This window comes from Tupaia chinensis, unplaced genomic scaffold (assembly GCF_000334495.1).
Source record: "Tupaia chinensis unplaced genomic scaffold, TupChi_1.0 Scaffold000355_1, whole genome shotgun sequence".
Lineage (NCBI taxonomy): Eukaryota > Metazoa > Chordata > Mammalia > Scandentia > Tupaiidae > Tupaia > Tupaia belangeri.
The window spans coordinates 11,079,204-11,103,088 of record NW_006159850.1 but is presented as its reverse complement, the minus strand read 5'-3'; the positions used below and the strand labels follow the sequence as shown (position 1 = coordinate 11,103,088).

Sequence of the window (23,885 nt, the reverse complement as noted above, 5' to 3'; positions counted from 1 at the left end):
ATAGTAAAAGAAACTGGCAGATCTGGGATTTCCCATGGTGAGAGTATATCCAACCTTGAGAACACTTGCTAGCCAGGGACCCTCCCTCATCTACTTGACCCATCCAGGGGCTCTGGGCACCAGCAGGTGACAGTGGCCTTCAGAAGAAGGCTTCAGGTGCTCTTCCAGGGCTGATGATTCTGACTTGAAGAGTAAACAAAGAAGACTAGATGTCAATCCTGCCTTCTCTGGTTGCTAGCTTTGTGTCCTTGGGTAGGATGTTCAACCCCTTTATCAACCAGTTTCATCAATTATAAAAATGGGCATAATTACATTTGCCTCATAGGAGTGTTGTAAGGATTGCACAAGGTAATGCGTGCAAACGAGCTAGCTCAGCCCCTGGCATGATAGGGCTTAATGAATATTAGATTTTTTTCCCTTAATTTGAGTATATCCAACACTTCTGTTTGAAATGAGCCTTGATTTTAACTACAAATAGCATTGCTGCTAACTTGTGGATTGGGGTGAGAGCTCCAATCAGACGTCCCAGGTTCCCTAAAACAGAACAGCCTCCTTGCACATGGAGAGTTTGCAGAGCTGGCAGCCAGTCAGACATGGAATCTTAATTTTCTGAGACTCAGAAATAGGAAGTAGTTCTTACTACTCAGGATTGCATGAGTACTATAGGACATTAAACTACAGAAGCACCTGGCATGGTATAACATTTACATGTTGTGTATAAGAGAGGTATTTGTAAGATGAAACCAACAAAAATGCTCAAGTCCACTCCTCCTTCAGTAGACTATTCTTATCTCTCTCTCTTTTTTTTTTTTTTTTTTTTTTTTGAGAGGATTTTTTCTATAGGGCGCACGTGCTCGCCAGAAAGACAGAGAGAGACAGAGAGATAGAAAGTGAGAAATCCCCCCCCGGGGGGATGGCCACACCACAATCCCTTCTCCTCCATTCTCCGCTCGGGAGCTTGGGCACGTATGCACATGCACCTGGTGTGAGTTTAAGCCACCGGGTCTGGGACTCAAACTGTAGTCAACTACATAGGAGTCCAGCGACATAGCCACTATGCTAACTGCTGGTCCCTTCAGTAGACTATTCTTTATCCATGAGTCCTTCCCATGACCTTGCCTTTCCAAAACTACCAGGTTGCCAGTGCATGCCATCTTCCATCCCTCATGCTACCTGGGTCAAATTTTCTTCCCTACTCTTCTAGCCAGTTTCCTGATTAAGGAGAGAAAACACACCCAGCTAAGGAAAGAAATTGCCTATCTGTCCCCTGGAAGTATCCATATTTTATAAAAGATGGCCTTGGAAAATCTTTAAAAGGTTAGGGTATAAGGTCTTCATGGTGGAAAGAGCCAGAGCACATCCCGACCCTTCTTTCCTATCTTTCCAACCTTCTGTTAGTACGGTTCCACAAAGAATGAGGATGGGAGGCCGCAGAAACGACTTGGAGACTTGTCTGGAGGTCTGGCATTTGTCCCTGAATTTTTGGTTCATGATGTCTCTTTTCCCTCAACTTTGGGTCCCTTTTATCAGTTCCCAGGCAACTGGACCCGTGCCACAGGTCAACCTCCTATCAAGCTTGGGTGGGCATGGAGAAGAGTAGGGTGACAATAACTGGGAGCTAGTTCCAATCATCCATGGCGCCCCCTTGTCAGTTCTGCCTGAGGCCTTACCTGTTCAAGTGCTTAGAGAGAGCAGGAGTGCTGGCGCCCCCTGCAGTACAGAGCCGCTGGCAGGGAGGAGGGCAGTGGTGATTCAGACTGACAGAGCAGTGCCCATCTGACAAGGGGCGCTCGGTCACCCCTAAAGATAAAAGAAACTTAAAAGTCCTCACAGCTGAGCAGCTGGAGATAATGTTAATTAAAAAGAACTAAAGAAGTCTCTGTGTTGTCCAAGAGCTACGTGACACCTGGACAAATCACATTCCAATATTTTCGGGGGGGGGGAAGGTAAAGCAAAACGGGAGTTAAAAGGAAAGAGAAAATAAAGCGAAGAAGAATTCTTCTATCTCAAAAGACACAGATTTTCCCAATTGTGAGGACGTGAATTACAGCCAACTTAAACAGCCCCTTGAAATTAGCAGGTTATATTAGAAGAGCTGATACGGCCTTATCTAAAAGTGAGCAACCACCCCATTATGATGGAAAAGAAAAACAAAAAACTTCTAAAGCCTGCTATGGCCCAAGACAAAGAAAAATTAAGGTCTTTGCATACTATTGCCCCAGAACTGAACCCCTCACACATTTTCCTGAGGAACTTAAAACTGGAGCCAAGTTAGATTTTCTTGCAAAGCAGAGCACATGACAGGGGACTCTTAGAGCCGCAGGTGCCTCCTTCTACCAGAAAGCAAGACATTTCAGAGCTAAAGAACAAGAAGAGTGAAGCTATATGAAGAGAAGTCTCTGCAGGGTGTGGGGCAAACAGAATCAGCGTTCTGAGAGAATTCCACAGCCTGAGTCTACCTGCAGGAGTGAGCTGACTGGCCCTGTTTCTTAAAAGCCAAGGACATCTTGCTCACCCTCCATTTCTCCCATCCATGCTGTGGTCACTTAGAATAACGATCAGGTTTTCTTCCCAGGCCCAGCTGGCCATCGTTATGACAGATTGATTTCAGGAGCTGGGGCAGACACAGTCTCACACCAGGTTAGCCCCTTAGAAACTTTTTAAAAGTCCCAGCTTAGGAGTGGTGGAGGGCGGGCTGGAATCTCCAAGGGCCATGGACCCACCAGGCTGGGCCCTTTCCTGCAAGCGTGTTTCTCTGCAACAAACCCCCATGCCCGTTTGTTCTGTTGGAGTGGGCTTGCTCCCCTCTCGCTCTCAGCAATCCTGCCCTCGCACAGCAGCCCTCCTGACATTCACCACTTTCCATACACACGCCGGAAGGCCGGCAGGCACACTCTGGCCAGCCTCACAGCCCCGTGCGTAGTGAGCCACTGCAGCTGGTTTCTCTTACTTTCCTCCACGAGCCCTCACCACCATGGTGAGTTTTAGAAAATGGGCCAGTGAGTGGGAGGCGGCTTTCTAGGCACACAACACAGCACAACACACCACACCACCCACAAAGCGCTGTCTGTCCCCAGGCCGCTGAGCTGCTGCAGGAAGCTCCTGAGCATCCACCCAGTCCTACCACCACAGAAGCACATCAGCCTGGAAGAAGCTGGGTGCTGTCTTGCCCACAGAGGAGCAGGGGACAGACTCGAGTCGGTCCCTCACAGCAGCGGGGATGGGCAGTTTAGCCACTTCATCACACTGAAGAGGGTCCAATAACCTGGAGATGGCAGGACAGCCCTGGTTGGAAATATCCCACAAACATCAGCCTGGCTACCTTTCCCCACATTCCCTTGGCGGTTAACTTACGGTCATACTTTCTCAGGGAAACATGACTAAAACGGGTTCTCGTATCCATTCTTTCCAGGAAATCTCAGAGCGAGATTTTAACACGTGTCACAAGGTCAAGACAGCAATTACTTTTCATCTGAATTCATAAGGCTCCAACCTTGCTCACATCAATATCGCACTGGTAATTCCATGTAGTAGGAACAGATAGAAATATATAGTGTGTGCCTTTTGCTAATAATATGACCTTGAGCCAGTTACTTGAATTCTCTGGTCTTCGGTGCACTTTGCTCTAAAGCGGACTCGCCATGCATTACATCATATGACTCTAGTGATGATCAGGGTTACTCGTGGAATGTCTCGGCACAGTGCCTGGTCCATGGCAATTTCTGGACAGCTATCAGCACTCATTATTACAAGATGTCCATGGTGACCCCTGCCAACCTGATTTCAGAGGCAGATAAACTCTTCTTTGTCCAAAAACATTTCATACACCACCCTGACCATTAGAGAATCATTGTTCTGAACTGTCAAAATATCTCTAATGCAGAAAATTCTAGCAGTAAACATGAAATGCCACATTCAAACTTCCTATAAAATAGTTTTCAAATAGATATCTCCTCCTAGTGTTTTTTAAGAGGTTTTGCCATAGGGCACATGCACTCTCCAGAGAGAGAAACAGAGACAGTGAGAGGGAAATTGAGAAATCAACCCCTAGGGGTGATGGCTGCAAGGCTGTTCCTCCTCCTCCAGTTTCCTCCCTGGATCTTGGTCATGCACACACACGTGTCTGGTATAATTTTCAAGCCACTGGGTTAGGGGTTCGAACCAGGGTTGTCCATGTGGGAGTTGAAGGACGTTACCACTATACCATCTGCTGGCCCCCTAATGGGTTTTAATGAAGAGGACTAGATTATATGTAGGACCCCTGAGAGAGGAATGAATTTGGAGACTTCAGCTGGGGATGGAATGACATCACAATGTCTCTAATTTCTCAATATTTATCAAGTGGATGACCTGGTCTATTTCAAGATACTCAAAGCTCCCAAATCTCTGAAGCTGAGGACTCCATGTCAGGTCCGTGGGTTTTTTCTGCCATCTAGTGGTCATTTCTGATGACAACTATCTTTATGTGAGCAAAGAAGGTCTCTTCCACCACGAACCCTATGCAGAAATCTCCCAGGCTCCCAGGCATCTTCTTTGGTTTATGTGTTTCAGGTGATGCCACTAAAATCTCCCTTGAGGTGGGGATAAAACCAAGACCTTGGTCCGTAGAGAGGCACAAGCCAAGGACAGGTCATTAGAATAGCTGTATCTTAGTTATTGACTGTCTAGGTAACCTTTTCCTCTTTCCACCTGGTTTGTCATCTGTACAAGGAGCTACACTCGCTGGACCTTGCTAGCTGTAATATTATAGCATTCTTCTGACTCTAAGTCTATGTTTGAACAAGCATGTCTATGCTTCCTTCATTAATAAAACTAAGTCAAGGAGAAATTATAACATTTGGACAACGAATTTACTGTTCCCTAAGACAACTCAGTGATGAGATGGTTGAGTATAATGTTTCTGGCATCATTTTCCTCTTGGGGAAGCTCTTCCTTAGTAATTGCCTTGTAAAGACAGTATGAATCATTGATTGCTTCATTTATTCCAAAGTCCAGAAGTAAAATGCAAATTAGTAATGAACAAGTTGCCTGTTTCTAATATTCAGATACCCCTTGATAAATGCTCGAAAGGCTTTATTCACACTAATAATATGAAGTAATTTATTCAAATGGTGGGATTTATTTAAACTATAATTTTCCATCTTCCATGCAACGGCACCGCCTTAAGCCCTCCAGACTCTTATTTGAAGAACTGCCTTATACTCATTAGCAATCTGTTTCTACAATCTCTCTTCTCCCTTCATCATGATTCTGTTCAATAATCAGAAGACAGAATTTCTGTTTTTTAATTTGCTGGAGGGTATGTGCATTTGCCAACGAGAGATGGAGAGAGAGGAAAAGTAAGAAAGCATCCCCCATAGGGATGGTCATCCCTTTTCCATTTCTCCCTCTTTTTGAGATTTTGGGCACATGTGCACAGAGTGGTTTTCAAGCTACCAGGAACGGGACTCAAACTGGGTAGTCAGTCATGGCGATCCAGACACCTTACCCACCACACCACCAGCTGGCCCCATTCACTATTTAATTGACGAATAAAAATTAAATATATGTATGGCATATAACACAACATTTTGATATACATACAGACATTCTCAGACTTAAAATGTTTCATCTTCACAAATGGTGCAGACTACCATTGGCTTTGTTTTGATTAAAAAAAAAAAAACAAGCGATGACTTTGGCTTAAAATGATGATTCTATGTTTCACTCTCAATACAGTATTTAATAAATTACATGAGCTACTCCACACCTTGTTATAAAACAGGCTTTATATTAGATGATTTTGCTAAGGCAGATGAGGCTAAACTGTGATGTTCAGTAGGTTAGATGTAGTAAACGCATGTATTGTATTTTCAACTCATAATGGGTTTATTAGGATGCAATCCCATCGTAAGTCAAGGAGCCTCTGAAAACACTGCTCAATGACTAAACTGAGGGAATTAATGTACATATTACTTTACATATTTATTTTTTATGGTGAAAAACACTTAAAATCTACTCTTAGCAATTTCAAAGAGTACAGTGCATTGTACCCAAAGATTCCACTGGCTTCCTACCACCATCGTTCAGCCTAAACCTGTGTCATACCACTCAGAACCTTCTTTGTTAGAGGAATTCATTTATTGTTTCCTTGTCATGTCCCCCACCAGCTACAGCACCCTAAATTTCCTTTGGAAAATTCCCCCCACATCTACACAGGCTTGAGTGGTCTTGACCTCACTTTTATTGCCTTAAGCTACTCTAAACAACCCTTCCTGGGCCACGGTGATGGAGCCAGGGGTAGACACATTATCCAACACAAGCCAATGAGCTTTCTGCTGAGACTTCTGAGAAACAGATTCTCCCCAACCTCTTTCGGACTTGGGTAGTCATTGGTAGCCATCTTGGAACCAGTGGAGAGAAGCATCCAGAAAATGGAGAAAACACTAGGGCTGAAGAGCAAGGAATAAAGAGAGAAACTAAATCTTGATCACACCATTAGAACCCTAGATCAACTCTCTCATGAAGTTGGTCCTTTCCCTTCCCTTCTCTTAGCCCTTAAAGCTCCTCTATTATTTAAAATAGCTTGAATAACATTTTCTACATTTTGAAATAATAATAAAATCATATAGGCCTCGAGCAAACTTACCATGTCTTTCCCTTCAATCTTCCCAGACTCTTTTCTTCCAACTTCAACCACAATGAAGGAGAGGCTCAGGCAGAAGGAACAGAGTGGGTGAAGACCCAGAAGTATTCATTCAGGTCTGAGAATCCTGGCACTAAGAGATGAAACAGTTTGGAAGAAGGAGAGAAGGTTCAGTGTAGAGCAATTTCAGTTTGGTGAGGATTATCATACCAAACTGCAAAAATTGCTGATTTGCCTGGCATCCCCAGGACACTGGTAGCTCTGTGAGGTCATGGACTGTGGTTTCTTAATCTCCAATATATCTCCCAGAAGACCCCCCAAAATATATGTTCAGGTATTAGCAGGTGACATGGTGGTTAAGGCACTGGACTTTCATGTACCTGATTGCAGTGCAAGTCCTGGACCCAGTAGATTGAAACTCATGCCAGATAAGTATGTATGATGACCAAAATCCAGAAAGGAGAATGGTGGAGAAGGGATTGCAGTGTGGCCATCCCCCTGGGGGATGATTTCTTGCTTTCTGTTTCTCCAGTGATCATACATATCCAATAGAAAAAAAAAAAGTGTTACATTAATGAAGAAATAGGATAAATGGAAGCTGTTAACCAAAAATAAAGAACATCTAGGTCCCAATCTCTTCTGTGCACCCAATGATTAAGATTATGAGATATCCCACTGGTGGGATGAGATGACTTAGGCAAAGGTGCTCTGACCTCTGATTGGAGTGCACCACTGTGCATTCAGAATTACACCCTTGTTCCAGGTCACTGGGGAGAAGGCCAGTGTGATGCTATCAATAAAGACAATAAATAAATAAATAAGAACTTTCTGCCTACCAGTGACCCATCCCAATGGCCAGAAAATCAGAGGGTGCCAGGAAGGAATTGTGCTTAGGGAAACAGCTCATAGATAACAAAAAGAGAATCTTACATGTGACTTTCTACCTCTTCCAGCCAAATCTGGAGGCCATCACATACTTCTTGAAATCCAAGGAAGAAGAAATGAGGCAGCTGGTGCTGATGTTTTGTGCTTCCTTTTTTATTACCTAGGCAGCATCTTGAAAAAGGTCATGAAAAATGCATATTGTGAAAAAACAACACAGGCCACCTCGTGACATGGGGGTTAAGGTGACTGCATCTCATGTGGCCTACTGTATGATCTGAATCCTGGGCCGGGCAACTTGTAAAACACCCCAGTGTGTGTGTGTGTGTGTGCGTGTGTGTGTGCGTGTGTGCACGCCTGAAGGAGAAATAGAGGAGAGCGGGATGGCCATCCCCCACAGGGGTGCTTTCTTGCTTGCTTTCTCTCTCTCTTTCTTTGTCTTTCTCCAATGAGTACACATGCCCTCTAGCAAAATTGAAAAGGAAAATATTTTTGAAATGCCAATGTATGGGTTCTAAAACAATGCTTGCACCAAAATACACTCATACTTTAATGCTATTTTTTTCCACAAATTTTGTGAAGTATTCTCATACAAGATGGAATCAGTGAAAAGAGAACTTTGAGTCCACCTGACAAATCCAGAGTTCAGGGTATTGTTTTATTGTCTTTACCTCTAAGGAATTTTCCAGGAGAAAAGCTCTAAGGAAAATAACCTTTTTGAAGAGGAAAAGTCTAACACTCATAATTGTTTCAAAATTAAGGGGAAAAAATTATCTTCAAAAGGAAAGTGTTACTTCTAAGCCAGTTGTTCTATATGCATTTTAGAAAGAAATAGGGGACTACCTAAAGCAGCTTTCTGTCAGCCATCAGGGATTTGCATGGGAATGATCAAAAGGGCCCTCTTCTCCCTGAGATGTGCACTCTCTTATCAGTGTCTCCTGAAAAGGCTCTCTGAGAAGGCAGGGACTCCTCTATCAACACTGTTTACACTTGCAGGCAATATAACTCTCATGGCTGGTTTATGAATTTCTTAGCTGTCTGCAAGGAAGTACTTTGAAACATTAGGAAACCCATTCAAACCTTATTTAGCTGGCAGCAGGTGACTCGGAAATGATTTTCTGCTCCTTCTTTGTTTCCAATTCGTTAAAGAGTGATGGTACGGATGGGCCTCATTACTTCCCCAAGGAAATAGCCTTAGATCTGCAGACCTGTGAAGACGGAGGCACCCACCCATCTCCATTACGCAATTTGTATCTTCTGAGAGTGGGGTGGCCAGAGTAGATGTATCCCAAAGAGTAATGAGATGATGGTGTCCTTGCATGCTGGAAATTGCTCATGGTTTTTGCATTTAATATGACATGGTAGGAAAAACAGAAGTAATGTGAACTAGTGTGCGAGTCCTGGACGGAGTGGCAGGAAGTCTGAAATACAATACAAATAAGTAACAAATTCTTGTCTCTTTTCTTAAAGAGTTAGTTGAGTTTATTTATTCATTTATTTTTATTTTGACCATAGAGACAGAGAGAGAGAGAGAAAAAGTGATCAGCAAGCCTCCAGGCCCTGGACTCAAACCATGATTGGTCATGTGAGAATCCAGTGCCTTAACCACCCTGCCACTTGCTGGCCCCCTTATTTAAATGAGATAATATAATCAGACATGCTCTACATGCGGTACACAGTATTGGTTCAGTAAATTGTTTTTGGCGGCGGTGATGATGGTGGTGGTATTGTTATTATTACTAGACTTTATTCATGAAATGAAAGGAAACATTTAAGTGTGATAATCTATTCCAAACTATCAATAATGTGAAGAGTTGCAGTGGAAATTAATAACATAAATAAGTAATGTGAAACTAACATTGTTCAATGTAGGATATCTTGTTTTATTATTTTAATGCTAATTTATGTATATTTTTAAATACTTTGATACACAAACCATTGTGCATATTTAATGTACACAACTTGATGTGTTTAACAATGTACTCAAGAAACACTCCCTGGGACCAACAATTGGCGTAATGGCTATGTCACTGGACTCCCATGTAGTCAACCATGATTTGAGTCCCAGACCCGGCAGCTTAAACTCACACCGGGTACATGTGCGTGCGTACCCAAAATCCCTAGAGAAGAATGGAGAAGGGATTGCAGTGTGGCCATCCCCCCAAAGGGTGATTTCTTGCTTTCTGTCTCTCTGTCTCTCTCTTGCCCCCTTTATTAGTATTATTGTTATTATTTTATAATAATACAACACAAGATCTACACTTTTGCAAATTTTAAGTATGCAATAGGAGATTTTTAGCTATAAGTATTATGCCACATAGGTCACCAGAACTCATTGATCTTGCATAACGGAAATTTGGAACCCTTTCCTCGTCACCTCCCCTTTTCTCACCACTTCCCCACACCTCCCACAACCACCATCCTATTCTTCTGAGTCTGACTACTTATAATTCCACATATAAGTGAAATCATATGGTATTTTCCTTCTGTGTTTGGTTTACTTCACCTACCATAAGGTCTTCCCAGTTCATCCCGTATTGTTGGAAATGCCAGAATTGTTTTTCTTTTTAGACTCTTGCACATCCATGTTTATTGCAGCATTATTTACAATCACTAGGACATGGAATCAACCCATATGTCCAAAATAGACGAGTGGATTGAAATAATGTGGCATATGTACTCTAAGGAATACTACTCAGACATAAAAACAATGAGACCCTGACATCTGATACAAAGTGGACAAATATGGAAAACTTAATGCTAAGTGAACCAAGCCAGACTATGAAACACAAACAGTCTGTCCCCACTCAGTATATACTGATTATCTGCACTCTATAGCAGAAGCTGAAAGTTTGGAAGATACAGTAGCAGGGAAGGCAACTGCAGATACTAGAGATAGTAAGGATGGGGAAGTGGGTAGTAGGAGTAGAGGGAGGGAAGTGAATGAAATATGTTTGACACAAAAATGAAAAGTTATTTGCTGATGATAATGTATATGGTATTGTCTTTTTCTTGATTGATAGGCACCATATTCATGCCAGAAAAAGCAATGGCGTACACTGTAAAGCTACATAGTGATTAAATGTAAATTTAAAATAATAACAATAATAATAATTATAAAAGCTGAATAATATATTCAATATATTCCATTAAATATATGTACCACATTTTCTTTATCTATCTATCTGTCAGTAGACATTTAGGCTGTTTCCATGCCTTGGCTATTGTGAATAATGTTCCAAGGTTCATGAGAGTGCAGATAATCTCTTCAAGACCCTGCTTTCAATTCTGTGGATATATACTTAGCAATGAGTTTGCGGGATCATATGGTAGTTATATTTAAACTTATTTGAAGAAACTTCATATTGTTTTTCATGATGGCTGAACAATTTACATTCCTACCAACAGTGTATTAGAATTTTCTTTTCAGATCCTCACTAACATTTCCTATCTTTTGGATTTTATTAGTGATAGCCAGTCAAATAGGGGTTCAGTATGTTCATTGTGCTGTTGATTTGCATTTCCCTAGTAATTAGTGTTGTTGAACACTTTTTTATACAGTTGCTGGTGTCTTGTATGGTTTTTTTTTGAGAAATATCTATTCAGTCTTTTGATCATTTTAAATTATTTATTATTATTATTATTATCATTTACTATTGAGTCCTGTAATTTCCTTTAAACTATACAATTGTATAAAGTGGGAAGTGAAAGTTCCTTATAATTGTATAGCTGATTGCTCTGAGATATGATTATCTTTCCAAATCTGTTTTTGTGTCCATAGAAAAATTATTTTAGAACAAAAATCGTGGATTTTTATGCAACAGTAAGACTTGATCTTTTTTTTTTTTTTGGAGAGGTTTTCTCGCTATAGGGTGTGTGCGCTCGCCAGACAGACAGAGAGAAACATAGAGACAGAAAGCGAGAAATCACCCCCCAGCAGGGATGGTCACGCTGCAATCCCTTCTTCTCCATTCTCCTCTCGGGATCTTGCGTGCCCGGCGTGAGTTTTAAGCCACCGGGTACGGGACACGAACCGCGGTCGACTACGTGGGAGTCCAGCGACATAGCCATTACGCTAACTGCTGGTTCCCAAGACTTGATCTTAATATGATGGTGGACCACTTTATCTCGAGGGTCTTATCTTTGGGGTGGAATTGTTTGGGGACATTAATTAATTAATTTTGAAGTTCCTTTTATAAACTAATAACAAATTAGACTTTAAGTTTACTTTAACAGGGTGGGGTGGGGATGAGGTGAGTTTTCTATTATCAAATAATGTGTGAAAACATCAGTGTTTCCTGTCAGACCTCACTACTAACAAAGAGACGTTTGTCTAAGGATAATTTCAAACACTACTTTCACAGACGTGAAATGAGGATATGCAAAGATTATTTTGTACAACTCGTGCAAAGTAAAATTCAAGGGAGAGAATTTAAATAGTCATTCAAATGAATGCAGAAATCAATTTATTAATAGAAAACTGGTGAATGTTCTGTACAGCCATAAACTGCCACCTTTGGAGCTTAGACTTCTGATCAGATAAAAATCTAAAACTTAATATCAAGTCATAGTATTAATGCTCCCATCAAATAATAAAAAGCAAAGTCAACCCCAGATGTCTTCTCCTATGTAATTAAATAATCCTTGACAATGACCTAGTCTGACTTTGAAAAGACATGATGTCAGCTTTTGCTTTGTAAGTTTGGATATTCATTTTCCCCGATACGTATTTAAACTTGGTTCTGCTTATTATGACTATGGTGCCTATCAACTTTTGATCCTTCAAATCTGCTACTCTCATGTGGCCATGATTTTATTTTATTGCCTTCCGTAACAGAGAAAAAAAATCTTTTATAAAAAACACAATATTTTAAATTTTATTCCCTTGCTGTCTTCATTTTCTTGGTTTTTAAAACTTTGTATCTAACACATAATAGCTAGACATATTTATGGAACACAGTACAATTTTGCAATAGATCCATACAAGTGTCATGATCAGATCAGGGCAATAAATATATTCATAATTTCAAATATTTGTCATTACTTTGTGTTTTAAACATTCAAAATCCTTTCTTCAAGCTATTTTGACATGCATTTAATTGTTACTCACTACAGTTAACTCTACTTTGCTTTATTAATTGTTATTAACTATAGTTAACTCGACTTTGCTTTATTAGTGCTTTAGAACTTACTATTCTTATCCAAAAACCTAAAAAAAAAAAAAAAAGTTCTTCCTATCTCCTCCCCCTCCCTCCCTCTCAGATTGTGATATTCTTCACTGCTATCCACTCAAATCCTGGAGCATCCACAAATGAGTGAAACCATGTGGTATTTGTCTTCTGTGCCAGACTTATTCAACTTAACACATTTCTACAGATGTATCCATGTTGCTGCAAATTACAGGATTTTCATCCTTCTTCTGGTTGAATATTTCCATATGTATGTATTCCACTATTTTCTTTTCTTTTCCTTTTTTTTTTTTTTTTTAGAGGTTTTTGCCTCAGGGCCTGTGTGCTTGCAAGAGAGAGAGAGAGAAAGAGAGAGAGAGAGTGAGTGAGAGAGAAAGACAGTCAGTGAAAAGGTAAGAAATAACTCCCCTCACCCCCACCCCAGGGGGAATGGCCATGCCACAATCCCTTCTCCTCCATTCTCTTCTTGGGATCTTGGGCACAGGCACACGCGCCCAGGGCGATATTTTCAAGCCGCCAGGTCTGGGACTTAAACCACGAGGTGGGGGTCACGTAGTGACATAACCACTACGCCATCTGCTGGACCCAATATGTATCACTTTTTAAAAATCCATTTATTTCCTTATGGACACTTGAGTTGATTGTATCATGGCTATTGCGAATAGTGCTGCAGTAACCGTGGGGACGCAGCTCTCTCTCGGACACGCCAGCGTCCTTTCCTTTGGATATATACCCAGGAGTGGATCGCTGAATCACAAAGTAGCGCTGCTTTTGGTTTTCGAGTAACCGCCACTCTGCCCTCTGCAGCAGCCGTGCCAATCTACGTTCCCACCAGCAGGGCAGGAGAGTGCCCCGGGTCAGCACCCGTTCTAGCATTTGTCATTCCTTGTTCTCTTATAATAGCTGTTCTAACCGGAGTGAGGTGATGTAACACACCGTGGTTTTAATTGCGATTTCCCTGAGCATTTTTTCAAACATCCCTTGGCCATTTCCATGTCTTCTCTGGAGCACTGTCTATGTAAATCAATTGTTATTTTTTTTTTTCTTTTTTGGAGAGGTTTTTGCTATCGGGTGCATGCGCTCGCCAGACTGACAGAGAGAGACTGAGAGACAGAAAGCGAAAAATCACCCCTCAGGGGGGATGGCCACGCCGCAATCCCTTCTCCTCCATTCTCCTCTTGGGATCTTGGACATGCACGCACTCGCGCCCGGCATGAATTTTAAGCCACTGGTCTGGGACTCGAACTGTGGTCAACTACGTGGGAGTCCAGCAACATAGCCATTACGCTAACTGCTTGTCCCCCTCAATTGTTCATTTTTCAGGTGGGTTCTATTTATTTATTTATTTTTCCTAGTGAGTTGTTCGAGTTCTCATATATTCTGATGATCTTGGGTGGTTAGGGCTGGGGATGAGAAGGCGTTGTGAAAAACCTTCTTGGAGGATTTCTTTCTTCCTCTCTTATGAAATAAATAAATGAATAAACTTTTTAAAAGGAATCAAAATAAACTAAATCTAACAATATACGACATTGGCAAATGTCCCAGAGCAAAATCGGCTCACCTTTAGGAAAATCAAACAATTCCATTTACTACATTAACCAGATTAATGCTTTTTTCAATTAGTTAATTGCATAAGTAGTTTTTTTAAAGTCATCTGACAAAACACAACCATTATTGATCATTCTCAGACACATGGTAATAGAAAAAATATTACCCTATTAAAAAATGTGTAACACCCTCAACTAACCTCATACTTAATTGTGAAAGACTGAATGATTTCCCTTGAATATCAGCAACAACGAACAAAGGATAAAAATTTCTTCTTATTTCTCCTATTCATCACTGTAACAAAAGTTCTAGTCAGTATATCAAGCACAAAGGAATAAAAGTCAGCAATTGAAAAGGAAAAAGAAACACTGTCTTTATTCACAGATAATATAGTCTCATGCATAAAAATTCTTTAAAAATCTAAAGAAAAGCTGTGATAACTGCTAAGTGAATTGAGCTAGTTTTCAGGGACAAGAGTTATGTATAAAATTCATGTGTATTTCTACATGACAGGAAATATTACAGATTGACATTAAAAATAAAAAAACTATTAAAATAGCATAACAATAATAGTTAAGAACAAATTTAACAAAATGTGTGCAAGATCTCTAACTCTGTAAGTACCAAATACTGAAGACAGAAATTTTAAATGATATAATAGATAGGGATAATAAAAATGTTCATAGAGTTGAAGGTTCAATATTGGTGCTATTTTCTTTGAAATCATCTCTTGATTCAAATTCATCCCTATCAAAATTCCGCAGGCATTTTTGTAGATATTGGCAAGCAGTACCTAAAATATATGAGCAGGAGGATTTACATATAATGGAAATAGCCAAGATAGTTTGGTAAAAGAACAAATTTGAAAGAATAGCACTACCAAATTTTATTTTCTAAAGCTGCAGTTATGAAATGTGATGTTAACCTGAGATTAGATATAACAGTACTGGAACGAAATGTCCAGCAACACAACTACACATGGAGAGTCAGATGATTTTCAACAGAGACCAGGGTAATACGATAGAGAAATTGGTCTTCTCAAGAAATGATGCCATGGGACCAGCAGATGGCGAAATGGTTTTGTCACTGGACTCCCACGTAATCGACCATGATTTGAGTCCTGGACCAGGCACATTTAGTAAATTAAATTCACACCGGGCATGTGTGCATGCGTGCCCAAGATCCCGAGAGGAGAATGGAGAAGGGATTGCGGTATGGCCATCCACCCTCCGGGGGAGGGGAGGGGAGTGATTTCTCACTTTCTGTCTCTCTGTCTCTCTGTCTCTCTAGCAAGTACATGTGCCCTATGGCAAAAACCTCTCTTATAAAAAAAAAAAAAAGAAAGGAAGAAATGACACCTCAATGACTGGTTTCACCTGGAAAATAAGTAACTGTTTCTGTCCCCATACTATACAGAAAAATTAAATTAACAAGATTACGACCATAATAAAAAAAAATAATAAAGATTAAAAAAATAACTGAAAGTGGATTCTAGACCAAATGTAGAAGTTTATGTAGAAGTTCTGGAAGAAAACAACAGTGTTTGTGGCTGGGACACAGTCAATTCTTAGACAAAAAAAAAAAAAAAAAAAAAGAAATGTTTTTAAAATAGCATGGATTTACTTAAAAGAAAATACTTCTACTCTCCAAAAGACACTGTGAGAAAACAAAACAAACCAGACTAAGAAGCTACGGAATATTTTATGCAATAAAGTTGAAAACTAAAACAATGATCCCTTTTTGAAATACTTCAAGTAAATGCCTGCCAAAAATGAATTCTTTAACAGCCCAAGAAATATGATAATGTTTGTAGTCATAGTAATTCTAGTAAATTAAAATAGGTGAAGCGAAGGGCCAGATGTTGGCACAGTGGTAACGCAGTGCTCTAAGAGGCTGCTCCTTCTGGGGAGGCTCCAGGTTCACATCCAGAGACCTCCCTGGAAATGCAGGGCCTGTGAGTTCACACCCTGGGGCTGGATCAGTGTGATGGCCTATTGGGGGTGTGCTCTCTCTCATACTCACCTTTCCTGGTTGTTCCTTTGGTGCAAATGCCATGCCACAAGGCCTGCCAAGATAACGATTTTATCCTGCTTGGGTGTCATTATTATCACAGAAAATGCAGGCTTATGTGGCTAAAATGCTCTCCAATCATCGAAGGTACGATTCCTTTCACTTAACTTCCCCTAATTAAATTGTGCTTGGATTCTTCTAGTTAAATTGCATGCCTACACATAATTTCAAGGGGACATTATTGTTTTATGATGAAATTAATGATATATTATTCAATTAAGGTGATATTAATAAATTTGTCTAATGGAACAATGGAGCCCTGGCCACCTTACTTCCTATTACATCTCCTGGATTGCCCGAGTCATGACCTGACGGTTCTCATCTCCCATACGCTAAGGCCCGGAGAGCCAGACATTAAGAATAGAGGTTCATCTTACTCCCTGAGCCCCCATTACCTGATGCCCAGAGCCTCCGACCCTCCATCATATACTGATTACACATGCCCTTGTTGAACTGGATATGTTTAGGAGCCCAGTTCCTCAATAGGAATACTCGAGCAGGTGATGGTCTTCTGCCCAGTCTCCCAGACCTTCCACATGCTGAACCTGGCTCCCTCCTTCTCTGTCACGCCTGTCACGTGTGAACTACAGCTGCTCACCATTCCCATTTCCCGGATAGAAATTCCAAAACACTATTCTGTATCTCTTAATTCCGTTATTAGCAAGCTAAAAACCCATGAGAAGATCCATTATCAAGTGTCTAGAGTGGTGACTCCTGGCAACTGAGACCACCAGGAAACAGACCAGCCTCACCGTACGCAGGAGCCTGGCGGCTGTTCTGCCATCGTGAATGGATCTGATTTGTGGTGGGTCTGAGAGATCAGTGATGTAAAATTTAGAAGTCCTGCAGATTTTTGTGATCAGGAAACAGTGTGCAGAGATCGATATGCAGGGTGTCCATGACTAGTAATAGGGAATCTAGTTTGTATTTTTTTTCTTTCAATTTCCAAGTAGTTATTTTATCAGATAGCTTGAACATTAAATTTATCCTCATTTGCCATCCAAAATAGTTACCTAAAGTTGTCTGGTGTGTGTGTGTGTGTGTGTGTGTGTGTGTGTGTGTACTTTTATTGCCTGTTTGTTTTCTAAGTTCTTTGGCACAATTACCTGGAGGTGTTCAGACTGCCGTGATAAAAGCTAAGAGAGAGCTTTTCTTGTCCTGTCGCCAACTCCACGCGTTTACATTTTGATTGATTTGGGTTGTGGCTTTTTGTTTGTTTTTGAAGTCTGCTTTCTTTCTTTGTAACAATGGTACTCTTATTCTTCTACATCCTCTAACTCCAGACTTTGCTTTTTCTCCCCCCTCTCCCCTTGTACACTCACAATTGTTTAACCATTTTATTAAGAAAGGTGCCTGTTGATCAGGACGGGAGCTCCGACCATAGTCAGCTGTCTCTTCTGAGGGAAGGCTAGAACTAGCTTTTCCGTCTTGTAGCCAGGGCCCAGTGGAATGACTGGTTTGGGAGAGGAGGAGGGACTAGGTACCGCTGTGGTGCTTGGCTGTAAAGGGCAGCCTGGCCTTTGCTACTGAGGAGAAAGACAAAGCCTGGGCCTCCAGCCCGCCTTCACTGCACCCTGGCCCTGTGTTACTGCATGCCTGCCGACTGAGAGGAGGGTGAGGGACTTCACAGCCTGAGAATGAGTGTGCTGAATGAGGCAGTAAACAGTTCTCAACTTCAAGTCATTGCAGTTTCTTTTTCCCAGAAAATAAGGGGTTAGATGTTGCATTTCATAAAACTAACCAAAGTTCTGTCTACTGAAGCAGCACGAAAGGTGTTAAAAAAAAAAGAAAGAAAACAAAAAAAAAGAGGAAAGACATTCTTTACTGTTTTTTTTTTTTTAATTATTCTAGTAATAGGGAATGTTTGGAGTGGATAATGGCACTAATGTAGATAGGGCTTTTGGATAATTATGGGGTGTATGATTAATTACTGGGGGTTCAGGGATAAGTATCAATGGTTTCAGTGGGGGGAGTCTCTGGTTAGTGAGGGTGGGCTGAGGGATGAGTAACAGGACAGTGCTGTTTGACAGGTTTCTCTGGAGTCACTAATTGTGTTTTCTGGATTGTGTTGTCTAGAAATGTGATTCGCAATACCTCGCATATAGAATCCAGGGCCATGATCTGGAGTCCACAGGCCCAAGTGTGGGGTCCGCGTGGTAACAACGAGTCTGCAAGCTCAGTCATGTGTGGTCTCTCCAGTTAGTGGTAGGATCTCGGGGGTCAGTAACAGGAATCTGTTGGGTCAGTATTGAGGGTACTTCGGGCTCAGTGATGGAAAGTCTGGTACTGTCAGAAAGGGGTCAGTGAAATCTGCGATGGTGGGTAAAATGTCTGTGGGTTTAAGGAGAGTGGCCTGTAATATTGGGATGAGATTTGTGTTTGGACTTTTCTACTACCACCCAGACCATTATGAGACACAAGATCTATGCAGAGAACAGGCCAAAGCGTGAATGTACAATACCCATCAAGTAGGAGCAATTCCCCTGAGGGTGACTCGCCATACGATGTCAATAGCTAGCATGCCCAGAATGTCTCAGACCTCAAATGGGCTGAGAGAGGGGAGCTATGCCCATACCATAAACTGAAGCAGATTACATAATTATCAGTGTGGAAAAGAATAATTGAAAAATTACTGCCAGCAACCATAATATTTAGTAAAATAGCAAGTTGTAGAATTACCCAACAAAAATCAATATGCTGAATACAAATATAAGCAAATAGAATATAACAATGGAGGAGAACTCTCTATTTACAACCACTAAATAAGTAAATAGATAAAATACTTAGGTGTGTATGCCAAGAACAGACCAACACCAGGATACAATTTTACAGCATATTCTTGGCAAAACTGCATACTCTGATTTAGATCATGGGAAATATCAGACAAACTGAAATTAAAGGAATATTGAATAAAGTAACCAGGCAGAACTTTTCAAAAGCATGAAAATTGTGAAAAAGGGACCAGCAGTTAGCATAATGGCTATGTCACTGGACTCCCACGTAGTCGAACACGGTTCGAGTCCCGGACCCGGTGGCTTAAAACTCACGTCGGGTGCGTGTGAGTGCGTGCCCAAGATCCCAAGAGGAGAATGGAGGAGAAGGGATTGCGGCATGGCCATCCCCCCTGGGGGGTGATTTCTCGCTTTCTGTCTCTCTGTCTCTCTCTGTCTGGCGAGCGCACGCTCCCTATAGCAAAAAACAACTCTCAAAAGAAAAAAAGAAAATCATGGAAAAAAGAATAAATGAGGAACTATTTTTTATTAAAGAAGTTGAAAGAGACATGATAATTAAATACAATTATATGATTTCTGATTGGGTCCTGAGATAGATAAATAGATAAGAGTGAAAAGAATCCAGACACAAATCAATTACTACGAACAAACTGAAAATCGGTAATACATTAAGTAAACACTGAGTTAGTGAGAAAATTCTTGGCTATATTAGAAATTACCCTCATTTTTAGGTGGTACATAAATTCAAGGGTAAAGTATCCTACTGTTTGCAATTTGCCTTCAAAATTGTTGAGCAATAAAATACACGTGATTTGTAAAGAGCTAAAAAGCATTATAGCATGTAAGAAGTTCTGAAATCCATACACGGTATAGAATGTTTCAACAGAAACAAAAATAAACTTGGATAAATGGACAGACATTGCATGTCTGATGATCTCCAGATTCAGGATGTGAGATTAAAAATTCAGGTCACATTATTTACAAGACATGGTCCACATTACCCTAGCAAAAGAATGAGAGAAGCAGAAAAGGAAAGAAACCAAACCATTATGTGCGCTCATCTCAGACCAAAATACCATTTGTAAATCTTCAGACTTAGCCTGTAGGGGGCACTAATGTATAAGGTTTTTTTTTTAATTTTTTCCTTTTTTTGGAGAGGTTTTTGCTACAGGGCACGTGCGCTGGCCAGAAAGACAGAGACAGACAGAGAGACAGAAAGTGAGAAATCACCCCGCAGGGGGATGGCCACACTGCAATCCCTTCTCCTCCACTCTCCTCTCGGGATCTTGGGCACACACGCACACACACTAGGAGTGAGTTTAAGCCACCGGGTCCGGGACTCCAACTGCAGTCAACTACATGAGAGTCCAGTGACATAGCCATTACGCTAACTGCTGGTCCCATAATGTATAAGTTCTGACTCAGAGTCCTCGCACCTAGAGTAAGGCACCTTGTTTTCTATCTGCCTTCGCCTGAATTTCATTGATAACTGGTGTTCTCAAAGGTAGGCTAAATCATAGTGCTCTTCCGGCTTTCCACACAGACCACGTAATTCACAAGCAATGTGACTGCATTTGTCCGTAGATAGAATCCAAATGAAGAACCTCACAAAGAGCCAAAAGAAACACCCTACCAATTTCATTTTACCATAACTACCTCTTTAAAGATCCAGTCTCCAAATTCAGTCACATTCTGAGATGCACTGGAAGTAGGAGTTCAACCTGTGAATGGGGCAAGATTAGGGAAATACAGTGCGACCTATAATACGGTCTGTGAATGGCTGGGGTTGGTGGCACTTTGTATAGACACAGAAGAAAGAGTCCAAGTGACAAGTGCACCCAGCAATCAAATCATACTCACCTGGTTGATATGCCTGAAGGATAAAAAGGGAATTCAGATGAGAGGACACTTCCAGTGACTAGTACACCCAGGAGTCAGACTGTACCTCCCAGATGGATATGCCTCAGGGTTGGAAAGGACACACAGGTGACTATTTATCCCCCACGGTGCTGGGTATTCTGCAGAAGCTGTGGCACGTCTTGACTCAGACCAACAGAGGTGAGGTATTCCAAATGTGGGCTACAGGCATAGTGCATCTGGTCCATGAGACCCTGGGAGCTGTAGGACCCATCCCTCTCAGCTTCCTAGACATTCAGGAGGTGGAGGGTTCCTCATTCCGCCTGGTTCCTGTCTAGGGATGGGCAGAGACAAGTTTTTGTTTCAGTGTACACCTCACGTTTCCCAGCACCCACATGGAGCCCTCATGGCTACTGGTCCTTCCTTTGCTCCTGGCTCTGTCAGCACCCTGCCATGCTTGCAGATGTAAACTCCAGCATCCCCAGACATTTTTCTGCAAGTCAGACATTGGTGAGTCCACAGAGGCACTGGGCAAGTCTCCCTCCAGGAGGAGTCCCACCAAGGAGGATGGTAATGCACAGGTGGGAATTGCAGGGTGGGAGAATCTTACATCCATGAACCGATGGCCCCTGATCCATTTCTTCCTCCTCTCAGTCTTACTTGCTGATATACTGAAATTAGAAAATAAGACCAAGACTAGACGAATTTTTACAGTCAATGTCACTAAGGTAAGTCTGATCACTCCTGCCTCTAGGGCCCTCTCCTCAAAAGGAACAAATTTCTCCAATCTGCTTTTGATAAGAAAGTTGGTTTCTGGAGTCCAGAAGCTTCTTTGAAAACCTATTATTCTAGCCCCCTTCCCCTCCTCATCACAGATACTTAAGGCTCCCAAGGGAGTTACCGAAATCCACAAGATCTACTCGCCTCGCGACATAGAGGAGTGTGGTTACATGATGAGAACGGCTCAGCAGTCGCACCTGCTTATAGCAGGTGAGTGGCCCTGTCTACACAGCCCCTCAGTCTTGCTCCTCTGAAAGGGTCACTCCACTCACTTCTCCAGGCTCTGAGGAGTTCCTTCTAGAGAAATGTCAGACTGGCCAATCATGGCTGACTCTACCAGCTTTCGCATCTGCAGACCCTCTGGGGCTGATGACCTCTGTGCCGTCGCCTGTCCTTCCTGGGTCCTGTCAGACCATGGTCTCTGTTTGCTACAGGTTATATGACAGGGAAGAAAGTTCGTTTCACACGATGTCACCTGGTCTATTTGTGGTATCGGCTCAGCAGACAGCAGCGATTAGGTTTCGAGTCATTATACAGTAAAGCGTGTTCCTGTCAAGTGAGTGGCTTTCAACATGGTTTTTTGGTTTTTGTTTTTTGGGTTTTTTTTTCCAGAAAAATAGACATTACTCTTTGCTCCTTTTCCCTCATCCTAGCTAATCCTTCTGGGTTTTTTCTACCTTCTGACAGACTCCTGGGCCCCCACCTTCTTCTTACGCCCTGGACTTCCTGTTTCTTGCCCCCTTTCACTGTACCCTCTAGCATGAACCAAGACCTAGACCCCATTGTCCTTATCTCTTTAGGGGAGGTATGTCAACAGGAGGTAAGAAGGGAATGCTGACAAGCTCCGTCTCCCTCCCCGCCTCTAGATTAAACCCTGCCTTCTCTGCTGGCGCACCTGTCCTCAGCCCGATAGCAGCGAGTGTGTGTGGAAACAAAGAGACTGTGAATACAACATTTGGCAAGGGAACTTGTCCATGAGTTCAATGTGTACCCTTTCTCACTCTGGTCGGTGTGAATGGGCTCCCATCCCACTCCTCACTGCCCTGGCGACCCCAACCTCACTCCACCCCTCACCTAAGGCCTCAATCTCACACCTCTCCTCCCCTACAAGTAAATAATAGGTTTTTAATAGTCTCTTCTTGATCTGGGTAGTGTGAGCCAACTGGGTTAGTTTCATTAACAATCATTGAGCTTTACTCTGGAACGTTGTGTACTTTCTGCAAGTGTATGCATCAGCGAAATTGACAAAATAAAACACAGGGACAAACTCCACTCTGGCAATAGATCTCCTCAACCTGAATTCTTCACTCATGTTTTCCTCGCTCGTGCATTCACCAAATGCATTTTGACATTCATTCTTCTCATTTAAAAGTTCCTCTCATCTTGTCCTACCAAAAGCAAAATCCTAGGCACAGAGAAAAGGGATAAAACCCGAGAAATTAGAGGCAGACTCCACTTGACATGCCATGAATCTTCCTCAGATGATTTGCTAAATGAAAGAGCACTGGGTAGAAGAAAAAGACTGTTCCTTGTCACTACAGAATCAGGACTTCTCTACAAATATAAACATCATTCCCGGGAAAAGTAAAGGTTTAAGAATAAAGAACAACATTTGGGACCAGTAGTGGCATAATGGTTATGTCACTGGACTCCAGTGTATTCGACCACAGTTCAAGACCCAGATCCAGTGGCTTAAACTCATTCTGGGGGTGTGTGCATCCATGCCCAAGATCTTGCGAGGGAAATGGAGGAGAAGGGATTGTGGCATGGCCATCCCCCCTGGGAGGTGATTCTAGCTGTTATGAGAACACAAAGGGAAATATTTTCAAGTCTTGAAGACACAAGAGGCAAATGCAAAGGTGAATACTGATAAACAAGACTTCTTTCAAATAAAACATTTCCAATGCTAAATGAACTATAAACACTATGAAGATATAATGTAGACACAGATTCAAATTATAGAGGATTTACAGTTTTATGGTTTAAAAAAATGAGCTCTCAACAATAAATGTTTTGGGGAATAGATTTGAACCTAAAATTGATCCAGATCCCTTCCCAGAGCACTGTTTTCTCTCTTTGCTTGATTTTTGGAGGAACTAAATTTTTTCCTACTTAGAATAATCTTAAGCTTACCAAAAAAGAAAAAGAAAAAAGAAAAGAAAAGAAGCCAAGATGGTACCAAGCTTTCCTGAATATGCTTTT

At 41.6% G+C, this 23,885-nt stretch overlaps 1 protein-coding gene across 3 annotated transcripts; it reads left to right on the top strand.

Annotated features, from left to right (window-relative positions):
• The first annotated feature begins 20,973 nt into the window (after window positions 1-20,973).
• Window positions 20,974-23,319, top strand: LOC102496117 (metalloproteinase inhibitor 1-like). Of its 3 annotated transcripts, none has more exons than XM_006152610.2 (6): window positions 20,974-21,104; window positions 21,271-21,413; window positions 21,558-21,631; window positions 21,779-21,893; window positions 22,118-22,239; window positions 22,550-23,319. In XM_006152610.2, exons 2-6 carry the CDS (start codon window positions 21,299-21,301, stop codon window positions 22,799-22,801), a joined length of 678 nt encoding a protein of 225 aa, XP_006152672.1. In that variant the 5' UTR covers window positions 20,974-21,104; window positions 21,271-21,298; the 3' UTR covers window positions 22,802-23,319. The 3 variants fall into 3 exon arrangements, with proteins under 3 accessions (XP_006152672.1, XP_014444877.1, XP_014444878.1); XM_014589391.1 differs by having other exon boundaries at window positions 20,977-21,104; window positions 21,292-21,413; window positions 22,550-22,992; XM_014589392.1 differs by having other exon boundaries at window positions 21,018-21,032.
• Window positions 23,320-23,885: the final 566 nt, after the last annotated feature.